A 14,015-nucleotide genomic window follows, 5' to 3' on the forward strand; every position below is an offset into this window, starting at 1 on the left:
ATAATAAAAAGAAAACCCCACAAAGTTATTTAACCATCAATTAGCAACAGGGGAAATACATGGACGTTGAATCTGAATGTGCAAAATTATGTTCATCTTCATTAGAAAATTACTTTTGTGTTTGTACGTATTATTACAAGATGATGTGTAGTATATACCTGATATTACATATATTATAAATATCCTCTCCTTCCCAGTCTCCCTCCGTTTCCGTTTTCCTTCCTCCCCTCTTTTCTTCCCCCTTTCCCCATACAAAAAAAATCCCCTCACTCTTGGTCGCGTTTCCTCTGCTCTGTACCCTCTAAGTTGTGTGCGCCGTAGGAAGGAGAAAGGCTTTAGAAAAGACATGTAGAGAAATGACAAGTGCTATGATTTATGATGATCCACATATGATTCTACTTTGGTGAACGGACGATGCTCGAGTTCTCCCATTATTTTTTTTTTAAGATTCTGAAATTGCACACCGGATGTTCTTTATTACAAAGGATTAAAAGCTTTAGAAATATATGGTGTAAATATCTTGGAACGGCTGGTTAAGACCAGGTTCCCCGTCATCACCATGACCACCGTCATCACCAATGCCTTGACTCCAAATTTCAAATATATAAATAAAAGAGATTCCCCTTAACGTGGTGACATAAGCCAGGTTCCTTCCTTCGTCCTTAAGCACGCTGAAGATACCCTTGGTGCGTGAACTACAAGCCGACAATGCTTGGAAGGGCAAGTCTGTGGTTTTTGTCTCAGTAATCCCTACTCGCCAGGAATCCACAGGTTGGGGGCCTCAGCATAACTGACCAATCCTGAGAAAGAAGTCAGGTTCCTCACCACACAGGACACCCCCGAGGCAAGTTGCACTTGACTGCATCTGCTTCCCATCTGCCTGCACTAAAGAACTCAGCAGCGTTTCAGTGAGAAGCTTCTTTGCCCAAAAAGCAGAGAATCCGTGTCTTCCCAAAGTCGAGGAAAAAAATCAGTCTCTTTCCCTCGTTCTTTTGATCAGTGGTTCTCCATCAGGAGTGACTTTGTTCTCCAGGGGACATGGGGCAATGTCTGCAGACATCTGTGGCTGTCACAACTGAGAAGAGAGTGCTACTAGAATTCATGGATGGTAGACGGGCTGCTGCTAAACATCTCCCAGCCGCCACCGCTAAGACCTACCCAGCCCCAAAACGCCAACAGTGACAAGTTCAAGAAACCTGCCACCAAGACAGACAGACTCTGCCTTTGGTTCCGTATCAGGAGGGCGAGAAGCAGAGACTGTCGGGAGAGCCAGGGCTGCTCTTGGTGAGCCCCAGACGCAATGAACCACAGGCAAAGTCCCCGGAGCAGCCAGGGCGGTACTTACAACACAGGAACACTTGGTACATTTGCTTCCTTCCGGCTGAAAGTCCTCCCCTTCTCGGTACTGCACACCCTCAAACACGCAGCCTGGAGAGCAAGGAGAGTCAGGATTAGGCAGCAGCCTCTGTCCAGGTTGACACTATCCTTCTATCCACTGCTCATCCTCCTCCCATCCTCGCTGACCGCGGCCAGGGGAACCGAACCCCAGGGGGGCCGGAGGAGACGAGCAGAAGTCACCCCATTGAGAGAAGTCAATGATGAGCTAAGCAGCAAATGGTATGAAGAGCCGCCACCTGGTGAGGACCCAGGAACTGGCCTGCCTCCACGAGGCCCTCCATACCACTGGTCTCACTCCATCTTCACAGTGAGCCTACAAAGTAGGGAATCCTGTCACTGTCCCCACAGATGGGGAAGACATGGCTCAGAGAGACGTAACTCACCCAGCTGGCTGGTGGCAGAGCTGGGATTTGAACTCAGTTCTGACCCACTGGCCACACCGTACAGAGGGGTCAGGCATCAAGACAAGAAGAGGCAAAGGCAGGCCAGGAAGTACCACACAGGTTGCCGGTCCCACCTTATGTCCTGCTAAGGCGGTTGTGGTGCCCACCAGGTCTGGCTAAAAATAGGACCAAAAGCCCAGGAAATGTTTCCCATTCAGAAAGAAGCTCAGGACACTGTTACATTCTTAATGGGCCTCACAAATGACCTATAGCTTAGGCTGAGTGGCAATCTCATGTCAGACAAGCCTGGGGAGGACAGTTACCAGCGGCAAAGCCACCTTCCTCGGGTCTGTCCTCAGGAGGCACTTAGCCAGAGTGGCTGCGGTCACTCTAAGAAGAGTAGAAAGTGCGAGGGTGGCCAAATTCCAGCAAGGGGGGAGCTTGCAAAAGACTAATTCACGCCCCTGCAATCAAGCGTTTACGGCCCGCCAACTGAACTCATCAACAAAACCCACCAGGCCTGGCCAAGTAGCTCAGCTGGTTAGAACACCATCCTGTTATGCCAAGGTTGCAGGTTTGATCCCAGGTCAGGGCACGTACAAGAACCACCCAATGAATGCATACATCGTGGAACAACAAATCGATGTTTCTTTCCCTTCCCCTCTCTCCAAAATCAATAAATAAGAAATTTTTAAAAACCCCACCAAACTCTGAAAGCAGCTGGTTTCTTTCAAGGAGAAACAAGGACTACTACCCCTGATACGGCTGCCGAATCTGTTCACTTTAAAGGTAGACACAGAGACCTTTGTTCAACTGAAAGTCATGGAGACAAATGCGAGGTGTCTGAAGCTGAACAGCCGAGTGAAACTGGCTTTAAAGTCTTTCTGATCCCCACACCCAGCCATCCACCACCTCCTCGCTGTTCCCATCGATGCGGGGAGACCTGGTGAACCTGGCTCCCTCCCCTCCGGCATGAACAATGCCCTCAGCACTGTTCATCAGGGCAGGTGCCCGGTGGTCTCTTTCCAAAGGATGCTGCCAGCAAGGGGTCTTCGATTCTTTCACGTACGTCTGCACCACCGGTTCGGCCATGCAGACCCTCCCTGGAGGGTCACAAGCCCTCATTGCCAGATGACTAATCACAACAATCTACACTTGACAACTTGAGTTTACAATGAAAATTCCATGTAAACTGTCCCCGCCACAACCCTCCCACCCCACCCCCCACCGCCAGCTCTGAGCAAAGAGAAGAAAAGGAAGGAGCAGACAACCAAGAATGCCCTGAAGTCCGTCTCGGGAAGGGGCTGACCACAGACTGTTCGTGCTTGCCGTTATGTGGAATGCCGTTCCGTGATCAGTGACAGATGCCAGTCCTTCTGAATCACCAAGGGGAATATCCCACGGCTTCCCCTGATTGTCCTTATCTGGACTCGGCTGAGGCCACCCTCCCGAGACAAAGGATAGGGCATTCCAGATGTGGCCTCGTCTGAGCCTTCTGATTTGTATCCCCAAGATTGGCCTTTGAAGGTAAGGACAGGGAGCCGAGCTGATTCTTGATCCCACAAGCGAGGGCGCAGAGCTCGCCCAGGTGCCAGGGGCTTAGTGAGAGGCGCTGCCATGCTAACTTGAAAGATCTGCCTCTCGGGGCGTCTGGAACCAAGGGGGACAATCATCATAGTGTGCGTATGGGAAGGGGGGGTAGAGGAGGCGGTACAATATGGTGGCCAAGAAAGAGAAGAAGTCACACCCCAACCTCTCACCTTTGCCCTTTACTCCCTCATGGTCTTTATTCTCATTGGGTCTGATATTCCTTCCTCTGTGAACTACAGACAATGCCTCCTATTCCTCCCTGGAGGGTCACAAGCCCCTAACAGTGTGGTAGGTACAATCATGGGGTTCAGCCTTTCCTTCTTGGGAACTCAACCAAGGACAGAATGGAAGAAGCAGTGGCTCAAACATGAGCGATAACTTCATCGGCTGAAATAAATTCACTCTGATGTCTGTGTACTCACACTCTCAAAGGCGGCCAAAAAATATGACCGTCTCCCGGCTGTGGAGGAATGTTAGGTATGCTGAGTTGGTTCTATATCAACAAAGCAACAGTCTACCCAATGCAACTGAACGCATATTTAAGAGCTACGGTGATTTTTAAATCAATACAGCATAAAATATTTGCTCTGTTATCATGCTCGGTCTTGGAATTATCTGGGAGGGCTGGATCCCCTCCTCAGAGATTTTGATGGAATTCAGTCTGTGAAGCATCTCAGGCTTCAAGATGTATTTTTTAAAGTTTTCCGCATGATTTTAATGTGCAGCCTAGAAAACTAGTGATCTAACTTAATAAAGATCTTTTAGGCATTTAAGAGGATGGTTGCATGATACAAAGCATATTTAATGCATTCAGAAGAAACAAAAAGTACTTTCAGAAGAAAAAAGTAAACTTTTTTTTTTTTTTCAGAAGCAAAAAGCAAAACGCTGTTTGATAGCTACTAAGTAATTGGATTACGGAAAGAATTATCAACCAGTTTTTGGTCTTCATGTAAGCTCATCCAATAACACTTCACAGAAATCCCACTGTGAGAAGGAAGCCTGGCTCAATCAAGACTGCGGGGAACTGAAGAAGGTCAGAAGTGGTGAAGAGGGACAGTCCTTAGTGTCATTCAAAGACGAGAAAAGACCAGACCCCAGAAGGGACTCAGAGCTGGGCGCATTTCAGACCGCAGGGAGCCCCATCTTTGCAAGGCGCCCCACCATGTTCCCTTAGCCGTGTCCCAGGAAGGTTTGCACAACAGAAGGCTCTTCGAAGATTAACCTCAAAAGCAAGGCGTGGTTGTGAGTCTCCCCTCCTATGAGACAGAGCCAGAATGCTCTGCATCTGTCTAAGAGTGTGGGCCAGGGGCTTAAGGGATCAGGAAAAAAAAAAAATCTCTCACCTCAGAATCCCTGGGCTCCTACCTAAGGGCAAGAAAAGAGGCAGGAGGCCTTGGTAACCCTGCTCAGAAAAGGAAGAGGAAGCAGACCAGCCCCCGGAAAGGGGTGCGCGCTCCCTGGGCTGTCAGCGAGGCAGGAGGGCCTCGGAGAGGACCGGGGTCCAGCTAGCTGCCCCGCACTGGAAACCGAGACCAGCAGAACCCTGGGCTCAATCCACTCAGGGACACGGCTCTCAGCTTTCAGAGAACATCTGGTTCCCTCATCACCCGGGCCAGCTCTGGCCAGCGTACTGCAAACTGCAGCAGTAAAAAGACATTTCTGGTAGCAAGGAAAAGCCACAGACTTTCCTTCCAAAGTAAGCGTCACCTGTGGCCCGCGGAGTGGAAAGCAGGCCTCCCGAGCCCCGAGCACGCCCACGCCAAGACCTACAGCACGTCGCCTCCGTCCCGGGCTCACCGGGAGGGTCCGGCCAGACATTTCCCTGCCAGGAGGCGAGCTCTCGAAACACATTAGGTCCACAGACGACGGAAAGGGAGAGACATTCCAGCCAGGAGAGGGGCAAGCCCCGCATGCCCGGGAGAGCTCAAGAGGATCCGACAGCATGGCGCTGTTCCAGGGAGCCCCGCCGGCTTCCCCGGCCGGCCGTGCGGAGACGTTTACCTGGACACGTGGGGCAGCACGCTCCCAGAGGCTTGGCAGGGTTTTTACAGTGAACGACACATCGCACCTCAGACTCGGTGACAACGCCTTCCTGGAAAACAGAACGACACGGCAAGGAAAAGTCAGCCCGGCCTCCCCTCCGAGGAGTCACGCGGCTTTGGAAGGGAACCAAAGGGAACAGGAGAACGGTCCGAACACAGAACGTGCAAAGCGAAGGTTTGGGGTCAGGTCCAGAGGTACGTGGCTCAAATGAGGTCAGACCTCCCTGGCTCAACCCGGGGATGCTTTCGAACTCGGTGTGCTAATCCTGTCTCTGTTCGTGACCCTGTCCTTGGTGTTTCTCTTTGGCCCTAGCTTCTTGCTTTCTTTTATTTTTATTTTTTGTTTTTGTTTTTTGTATTTTTCTGAAGCTGGAAACGGGGAGAGACAGTCAGACAGACTCCCGCATGCGCCCGACCGGGATCCACCCAGCACGCCCACCAGGGGGCGATGCTCTGCCCACCAGGGGGCGATGCTCTGCCCCTCCGGGGCGATGCTCTGCCGCGACCAGAGCCACTCTAGCACCTGGGGCAGAGGCCAAGGAGCCATCCCCAGCGCCCGGGCCATCTTTGCTGCGGGAGGGGAAGAGAGAGACAGAGAGGAAGGAGGGGGGCTAGAGAAGCAAATGGGCGCTTTTCCTATGTGCCCTGGCCGGGAATCGAACCCAGGTCCTCCGCACACCAGGCCGGCGCTCTACCACTGAGCCAACCGGCCAGGGCCTTCTCGCTTTCTTTTAAATCTGGTATTTAAGACCTTGCTATCACTCAGCAGCCAAGAGAGCCTCGCTGTGCATTCACAGTTGTTTTGTTTTCAACACTTACTGCGTTTTCTATCATTATTATACTTTAAGCCATTAATTAGAAAGCACAGAGTGTAAGCATAATACCCCAAGACTGGGATCTGGAGACCCAAGTCCTTACCCTCCTTCTAGAAATAACTAGACCAGCTCTACAAGCTTAGAAATTCCACACTGCCTCACAGAGGGCCTCTCCCCAGCACCGACTGAAGAGATGAGGTAAAAACTACTTTAAAGCTCATAATACATATGGCAAAACAGAGACGTCACATCTTAATGCAATCCAATAATTAATTCATCTGAAAACTGATCTTGGGACGCTTCATATTTTAATGTCATTGAAACCTCGTTTAAATTAATCCTTAGGGTTGGCTTTGGAAGAATTTTCACCGCATTTTCTAACCCATTTTTATTGATGGATTTGTGTGTGTGTTTACTTAGCCTTGTTTTGTAGGGAGGTGTAGCACAGGCTCAAAATAATGTAACAATTTGATAACTAGGTCATTTTCTTCATCGTGTTTGCTACCCTAGCATCTCAACCCAACGAGGAAGGTTATGTCCTAAATGTCTTCATATCTGTCAGGCCTGAGGCTTCCTCTGCTGGTGAAATTTATTGTAGTTTATATCAGTATTTTTCATCCACAGGTCCACTGACAGGTGCTGGTCCACCGGAAACTCCATGCCAGTTCGCAAAAAGAGTTAACCACTCTGACGCTGTATGAAGATTATAAAGAAAAAACAACGGCCACAATACTGTGATATCATAATATCACCAAAGGATCTGTGCTTCAGTTCTAAAACCAAAGCCCCAACGCATAAAGCTGTGGCCCGCAACCAATTTCCCTTCATTATCTGCAATCTTCCAGATGAAGAGCTCAGGTTAGCTCCCCGCATGAGCTTCCTGTCTGTTATCTATAGAGGGTCCTCTTCTGGTAAAAAAAAAAACTAAAAGCAGAAAATAAAGGTGAATTTTTCACCAGCAGAACTCCTTTGGTAGGAGGATGTGAGAAAGAAGCTCAAATTCAACGCAACTGGAAATGAACCAGACCATCAGACCAGCTGTTGCCGGTTTGGTACCTCGTGGGACCCAGGGCAGGCCGACTCTACCGAGAAGTGGTTTTCATGTCAGCCTCCGTACTGCTTACTACCAGCCCCTAGGATAGCAGCATCCTCATCTCATGGGGGATGGAAGCGAGCTCCAGAGAGGTTAAATGACAAGTTCCACAAGTGACAGAACCCCCGTTTTCCTTACTACACCGCTCTCTCTCCTGTTACTGACACTGTGCCCTGTGAAGACAGGAGCTTGGAGAGAGAGGCATCCCGCATAGAAGCACCTGACTGACAGGTGCCAGTAAGCGGTCATTTCCTGCTTTCTCAGATGAGGTCTCTTCCCTAAAGAAGGAGGAAGGGGAGCAGGAGTGGGAAGGTGCCCGTTGACAGAGGAGTCAATTTGTGTAATGACCTTCACACTGGTTTGCTCTTCTGGTTATTGAACGACATGGTATTTTTAAATTAGCGGGCTGTCCCTGGCCAGTTGGCTCAGCGGTAGAGCGTCGGCCTGGCGTGCGAGGGACCCGGGTTTGATTCCCGGCCAGGGCACATAGGAGAAACGCCCATTTGCTTCTCCACCCTCACCCCTCCTTCCTCTCCATCTCTCTCTTCCCCTCCCGCAGCCGAGGCTCCATTGGAGCAAAGATGGCCCAGGCACTGGGGATGGCTTCTTGGCCTCTGCCCCAGGCACTAGAGTGGCTCTGGTCACGGCAGAGCGACGCCCCGGAGGGGCAGAGCATTGCCCCCTGGTGGGCAGAGCGTCGCCCCTGGTGGGCGTGCCGGGTGGATCCTGGTCGGGCGCATGCGGGAGTCTGTCTGACTGTCTCTCCCCGTTTCCAACTTCAGAAAAATACTAAATAAATAAATAAATAAATAAATAAATAAGCGGGCAGGGCTGAGGCAAAATAAATAAATAAATAATATATATATATATATTTTTTCCATATATATATATATATATATATATGAAAAATGAAAAGGCGAAGTTTATCTTGAGTAGGTAACGGCTCCTTTCTGTGCTCCATTCTGCAGGTCGGCATTTCCTGTCTCCCGGGGTTCTTGGTCTTTGAAGACCTCTTCCAATAATGATTTGATATTTCTGCTTCATTCACTCTGGGCCCTGCTGAGTGGCTAGTGACTCGGGTGATTGGCAATAGGGTTTTTTCAGCGTTAAAGGGATAATGGTTTTAATATGTTATCCAGTCAACAAACCATTCCCTCCCAGACAATAGTTTTCATTTAGCTGAAACAAAGCCTTCATCCAAATTCACCATGGGTCAATGCAACTTAAGGACCTTCAAGACCTCTGACTGCTGTATCAATATGTTCTACTATACTTCAAAGGCCATGCAGTTGTCTTATTTAAAAAACAGTGTGACCATGGCTTTCAGAGGACCCCTATCAGAGAGTGGAAACTTCACTGGTCAAAAAGCAGGGTGGGGATGAGGTGGTGCACATTTTAGAACAAATGTGGGCTTTCAATGTTATTAAACTCATTGTTTTTGTCTCTTTGTTCCATAAAGCCGATTGAATCTATAATCCAGAGTAAAAAGTCAACAAGTATTTACTTAGCCAATTAATTCCTTATTTATATCTGTTCTACCTACTACTTACATTCATAAACAATTTAGACTGACTACATCAATAAGCTGAATATTTAACTGAATGAATCACTGAAGATCTTACGAGTGAACATGACCACTGTGGGTATTTAATAAGAACATGAATAAATAAAATTCAGATCTCAATAAACTAAACATAAGTATACCTGAGATAAAATCAGAGAGAAATACACGTTCCTAGGCCAACCTTTCTCCTTTAAATACAAAAGCACATCCATGGACAGTGAAACAGGGCTTAGGCGTAAAATTTTTTTTTTTTTTTTTGTATTTTTCTGAAGCTGGAAACGGGGAGAGACAGTCAGACAGACTCCCACATGCGCCCGACCGGGATCCATCCGGCACGCCCACCAGGGGGCGATGCTCTGCCCCTCCAGGGCGTCGCTCTGCTGCGACCAGAGCCACTGTAGCGCCTGGGGCAGAGGCCAAGGAGCCATCCCCAGCACCCGGGCCATCTTTGCTCCAATGGAGCCTTGGCTGCGGGAGGGGAAGAGAGAGACAGAGAGGAAGGAGAGGGGAAGGGGTGGAGAAGCAGATGGGCGCTTCTCCTGTGTGCCCTGGCCGGGAATCGAACCCGAGACCTCTGCATGCCAGGCCGACGCTCTACCACTGAGCCAACCGGCCAGGGCATAGGCGTAAAATGATTTAACATCATCCTTTCTACTGAGAAGAGTTTTAAAATAATGTCAAAATTCAAACAGCATTTTTTAAGGAGCATTTTGGAAACAGTCAAAAAAGGAGTTTGAAAATTTGAATTCTTCATTTGCCCTTTAGTTTATCTTGCTGTGTTTCAGACCCATAACAATCCGAACCCCGTGGGGTCAGTGGTCTTTTCGGGTTCAGCAAGCACCAGCCACGGTGCGCCCCTGAGGAGCTGACCGGTAGTTCTCAGATTGGTTGGGTTGAAATCATTGAGGTTACAGTGTACTAATTGCTCTGACTGAATCTAGTGTACAGATTGGCTCCGGTTCAAAATGTTTCTAAATCAAAAAAGGAAAACATATATCCGCTAACAGGACCTCTTTCTGCTAACAGGAATTTGTGTTTTGCTTCAAGTCGACTCACAGGAAGACCTGAGTTCTCCCCAAGGACATATGCATCTTCGAGGAGCGTTTCCAGGCATAGCTTAACAATGGGGCACGATTCCGCTGTGTGTTTCTGGAAGCAAGTCCCAGACAACATCTACCCTGTGCCTGTCTTGTTTCGGTGAATGTCACGATAAATATGCACAAGAATACAGTTGGTTTTTGTTAGGAGTTCTTTTGGGTGGAATGAGTTGGGGTTTTTTTTTGAGGGGCGGGTTATTATGCGTTATCTGAAAGGAACTTCCAAGGAGAACTCTACAGATTCCTTTGCACCGGAGAGTAAAATAACTGGACCTTACCTGGCACCGGCGCAGGACACAGGGTTCTGCAGGACTCCGCCATGTGGAGGAGCTGTTGTAGGTACTTCCTTCGTAGGTGCAACCTGGACCGGAAACACAGAAGCAGGAAGACGGGCCAACAGTGAGAGCGGGTTTGCTTCCTTTATCTCTGGAGCAAGAGAAGTTATGTCATCTAGGCCAGAACTAGTGATCGCAGGAACCATCATGCTCCTTGGCTATTTCCCCCAAAACACAATCAAGCTTTTTAAATATCCACTCGGCTTTCACTTCCATTAATTATTTTTCTGCTGAGACGATTAACCGCACAGATTATATTTTCAAGTGAAGAGCCAGATGGATCGAGGAGCTTTCTTGGCCAACAGGCATAACCTCACGCGTGACTTTCTTTATACCCAGTGAAGCATTTGGAGGATTGGGGCTAACACGTCATGATGAAAAGGGGACCTTACATAAGACTAACTGGACTCCCACTCGCTGAAGGTCAAGAAGGAAGTTGAAAGCATGGCAGAAAATTAAAATATAGGAAATGACTGTAAAAATCTATACCAATCTAAGATGCTTAACAAAGCTACGATCTTTACCGGGTGAGACCGTCGAAGCCTTGCCTCCCAGCTCTAAGAGCTCTGATTTCATATTTCACTCTGATTTTACACTCGGGTTGTGAAGTAGATGGAAGGAAACCTGAAACTATCATTGTACAGAGCATCATGAGTTGATTCGCTAGCCAAAACCGAAGTCATGCTCACTCACTGGAAAAAAAAAAAAAAGTCAAAGGCCAGAGACCCAGTTAACGTAAGTCCCTGTAGAAAGAGCCGAAGAAGCAATGGTGCAAAGATCACAGCCTAGATCTTGATTTAGTTTGTCCAAAGAATACCCTCCCTCCTGTGTCAGCTACACTTTGGGGAGTGAGGCACCTGACTACGCCTGTGGGCCCTGCATATTAGATTATTAGGAGCCCACAAGGCAAAGGGAAGTGCCATTTAGAGCAGTGGTCCCCAACCTTTTTTGGGCCACGGACTGGTTTAATGTCAGAAAATATTTTCACGGACCGGCCTTTAGGGTGGGACGGATAAATGTATCACGTGACCAAGACAAGCGTCAAGAGTGAGTCTTCCACGGATGTAACAGAGGAAATCTGGTCATTTTTTAAAAACAAAACATCGTTCAGACTTAAATATAAATAAAACGGAAATAATGTAAGTTATTTATTCTTTCTCTGCGGAGCAGTACCGGTCCGCGGCCTGGGGGTTGGGGACCACTGATTTAGACTATCATGGCTTAGCCCAAAGAGAACAGAAGCAGGAAGGCACACATGGGATAATGCAGAAATAAAAGCGACCTCGGTACCAATGACTGGCTTCTGGCAGGCCAATCAACCTCAACTCTTTTCTTGTCCAAGATACAGAGAGGAGATTTACCTCCTTCCTGAATTCTTTTAGATACCGCAGTGGTATTAACAGCAACAACAACAACAATAAAACCTTCCTAATCCATACAAACAATATTAAAGAACTTTGGAACATTTCGAAAGATGTTTTCATAGGCTTGGAACCATGATCTGCATCCCCAGAGAATTATGGAATGATCGAAAAGGGCTCAGTAATACTCTGGTCTCTAGCTCCTACAAATCAAATTACTCAAGTACCCAGCTGATTGGAAACATATTAGGGAAATGCTTTCACTATATATTTTTTAATTTCCTTTGAGTGAAGTGTCACAGCGATAAAATGTCCAACCACAGGAACCCCTAGCACACTACAAATACTTACGCCAAAGCCGGAATGAATACAGTAAATTTTCAACAATGAAAACCAATATAAAACAATTTGGGCTAGCATAAATCTTCCCGAACGAACGCCCTCACAATGGACGTGCCATGTGCATGTCTGATCCACTAACACAGACTCGCTCGGATAATAAATAACTTGTTCCGAGAGAGGGAGGCAGGGAAGTCAGGGGACCAAATCCAATTCATGTGAAGTCCAAGTAAATATGAAACGCCTGCCAAGTCCACCAGTGGCGTTTCCAAATATGTTATATATTTTCATCCTCCGGATTAGAAAAAAAAAAAAGAACTCAAAGAAAGGGTGATTTTATGCTGCTAATAGGGCAGGCAAAGCTCTGGCCTGCTCGCTGAGGAGGAAGTGTCCTGCACAACCCGCACGGACCCAGAAGGAGCTGCAAGCCAGAGACCGTGCCTGACGACGCCAGGTCATGCGCGCAGGGCTCCCGGGAGTGGGGAAGGCTTCTCTGAATTGTTCCACTCGATATGGGATAAAAGGCACTGGAACAAGTGGTCCTCCTTGCAGGCAACCCAGCACTGTTTTCTCCGAATAATTATCCATTGGAAGTCTGGCTCCCCTGCCCTTATATCAACATAAAGGGCCAAGGTCAAATTGCAAAACGCTTTATTGCTCAACTGCCCTTGTGTATGTGTCAGTCTGCCACACCTGACTCCAGAGAAGAGGTTTTCCCAAGCATTCGATGAGTCCCAATGGCAGAACAGGCTCAACGATACCTGTGGTCATCTCTCTACCGAGTATAACCCATACCTTGTCCTTTTTTGCCTATCCTCACCGGCATCAGCTAGCTACGGAGTCTCCAGTTCACCAAGCATTATGGTAGAGGTCATATCTAGAGGGATCCTAGGGCGTAAAATAATGAAGGAAGGGGTATGTTCATTGTTCTTCAGTTTGTGTCCTAAGTTAAACACGTCATCTTAATGCCAAACACTAACACGAGCCATGTGAAGGCACATGCGCGTGCAATCAAAAAGAACCTCTCGTTTACTTCAGAATTACTTCTGATTTTCTATAAGGCAAACTTCTCTATAATAAATTCCATTGGCCACCAACTTTACGCCGCTAATGTACTCGACAGGCAATATTTCGCCTGTGTTTTTATTGAAACCCCAGGAGTAATAAATGAAATATCTCTTACTGGCTACGATAGAAAGAGAGGCAAAGAAAAGTTTCCATTGTATGTCGAGACAGCGCTTCTCAAACTTGTTCTAGAGAAAGACCAATTTGTTTTGTTTTTGTTCTTCCAATCCAAGATGGACTAATACTTCCACAAAATATAATAAAAATAAATTACTTAGAAAAGTAAGTTGAAAAGGCCAGAACAAAATTAGAAGCCTAATGTTTTATTATTATATGTAACAGGCATAGAATTATTCTGTTGAGTGATTAAAAACACAACAACAACACTTCTAATTGTTTACTCTCCATTTCTGCACTTGGCTCATTGTAAACCAGCACCACAGTCTAAGAATCATTGGTGACCTGCAAAGCACATTTTGGGTTGCTACCACCCGGGTGGGGGTAAGGTGGGGGGTCAGGACCAACCCAAAGAAATAATCAAAATATTTCAACCTCAGATGTTTAGAACTAGAAGCGAACTTACTGAATAATGTAGATTCTCTCTTTCATCTTATAGATGAGAAAATACGCACAGAAAGATGAATGGCGCTTGCTCAAAAGTCAGAAGGCACTAGGTGTGAAACTAACACTAGAATCCAGGTCCTTGGTGAAATCCACATTTTCACACCCAGGTCTAAACTGGCAGAATTACTGGGGCCACTTCCTAAATCACAACATGTTTTGCATGGAGGACTTAAAGGCCCAGGAGAAAAGCCAATCTGATCCTTATAAAAATTAAATAAGAGCAGGTCCAAGACCTTAAAGAGCAGGTGCAGAAAGAGGAGTCCACGGAGTAAGCGACCAGTACAGTAGCTTTTCCTTGTTCCTTAAATA

At 47.4% G+C, this 14,015-nt stretch overlaps 1 protein-coding gene across 2 annotated transcripts in view; it reads right to left on the bottom strand.

Moving 5' to 3' along the window:
* The window catches only part of BMPER (BMP binding endothelial regulator), a 239,872-nt gene that overhangs the window by 170,510 nt on the left and 55,347 nt on the right, over nucleotides 1–14,015 (bottom strand). For both annotated transcript variants that reach the window (XM_066353770.1, XM_066353769.1), the window contains exons 4-6: nucleotides 10,261–10,343; nucleotides 5,373–5,463; nucleotides 1,346–1,428 (exon numbers count right to left, since the gene is read on the bottom strand). In XM_066353770.1, the coding sequence (XP_066209867.1) occupies nucleotides 1,346–1,428; nucleotides 5,373–5,463; nucleotides 10,261–10,343 (257 nt within the window). The remainder of the gene's footprint in view (nucleotides 1–1,345; nucleotides 1,429–5,372; nucleotides 5,464–10,260; nucleotides 10,344–14,015) is intronic.

Source organism: Saccopteryx leptura, chromosome 12 (genome assembly GCF_036850995.1).
Source record: "Saccopteryx leptura isolate mSacLep1 chromosome 12, mSacLep1_pri_phased_curated, whole genome shotgun sequence".
Classification (NCBI taxonomy): Eukaryota; Metazoa; Chordata; class Mammalia; order Chiroptera; family Emballonuridae; genus Saccopteryx; species Saccopteryx leptura.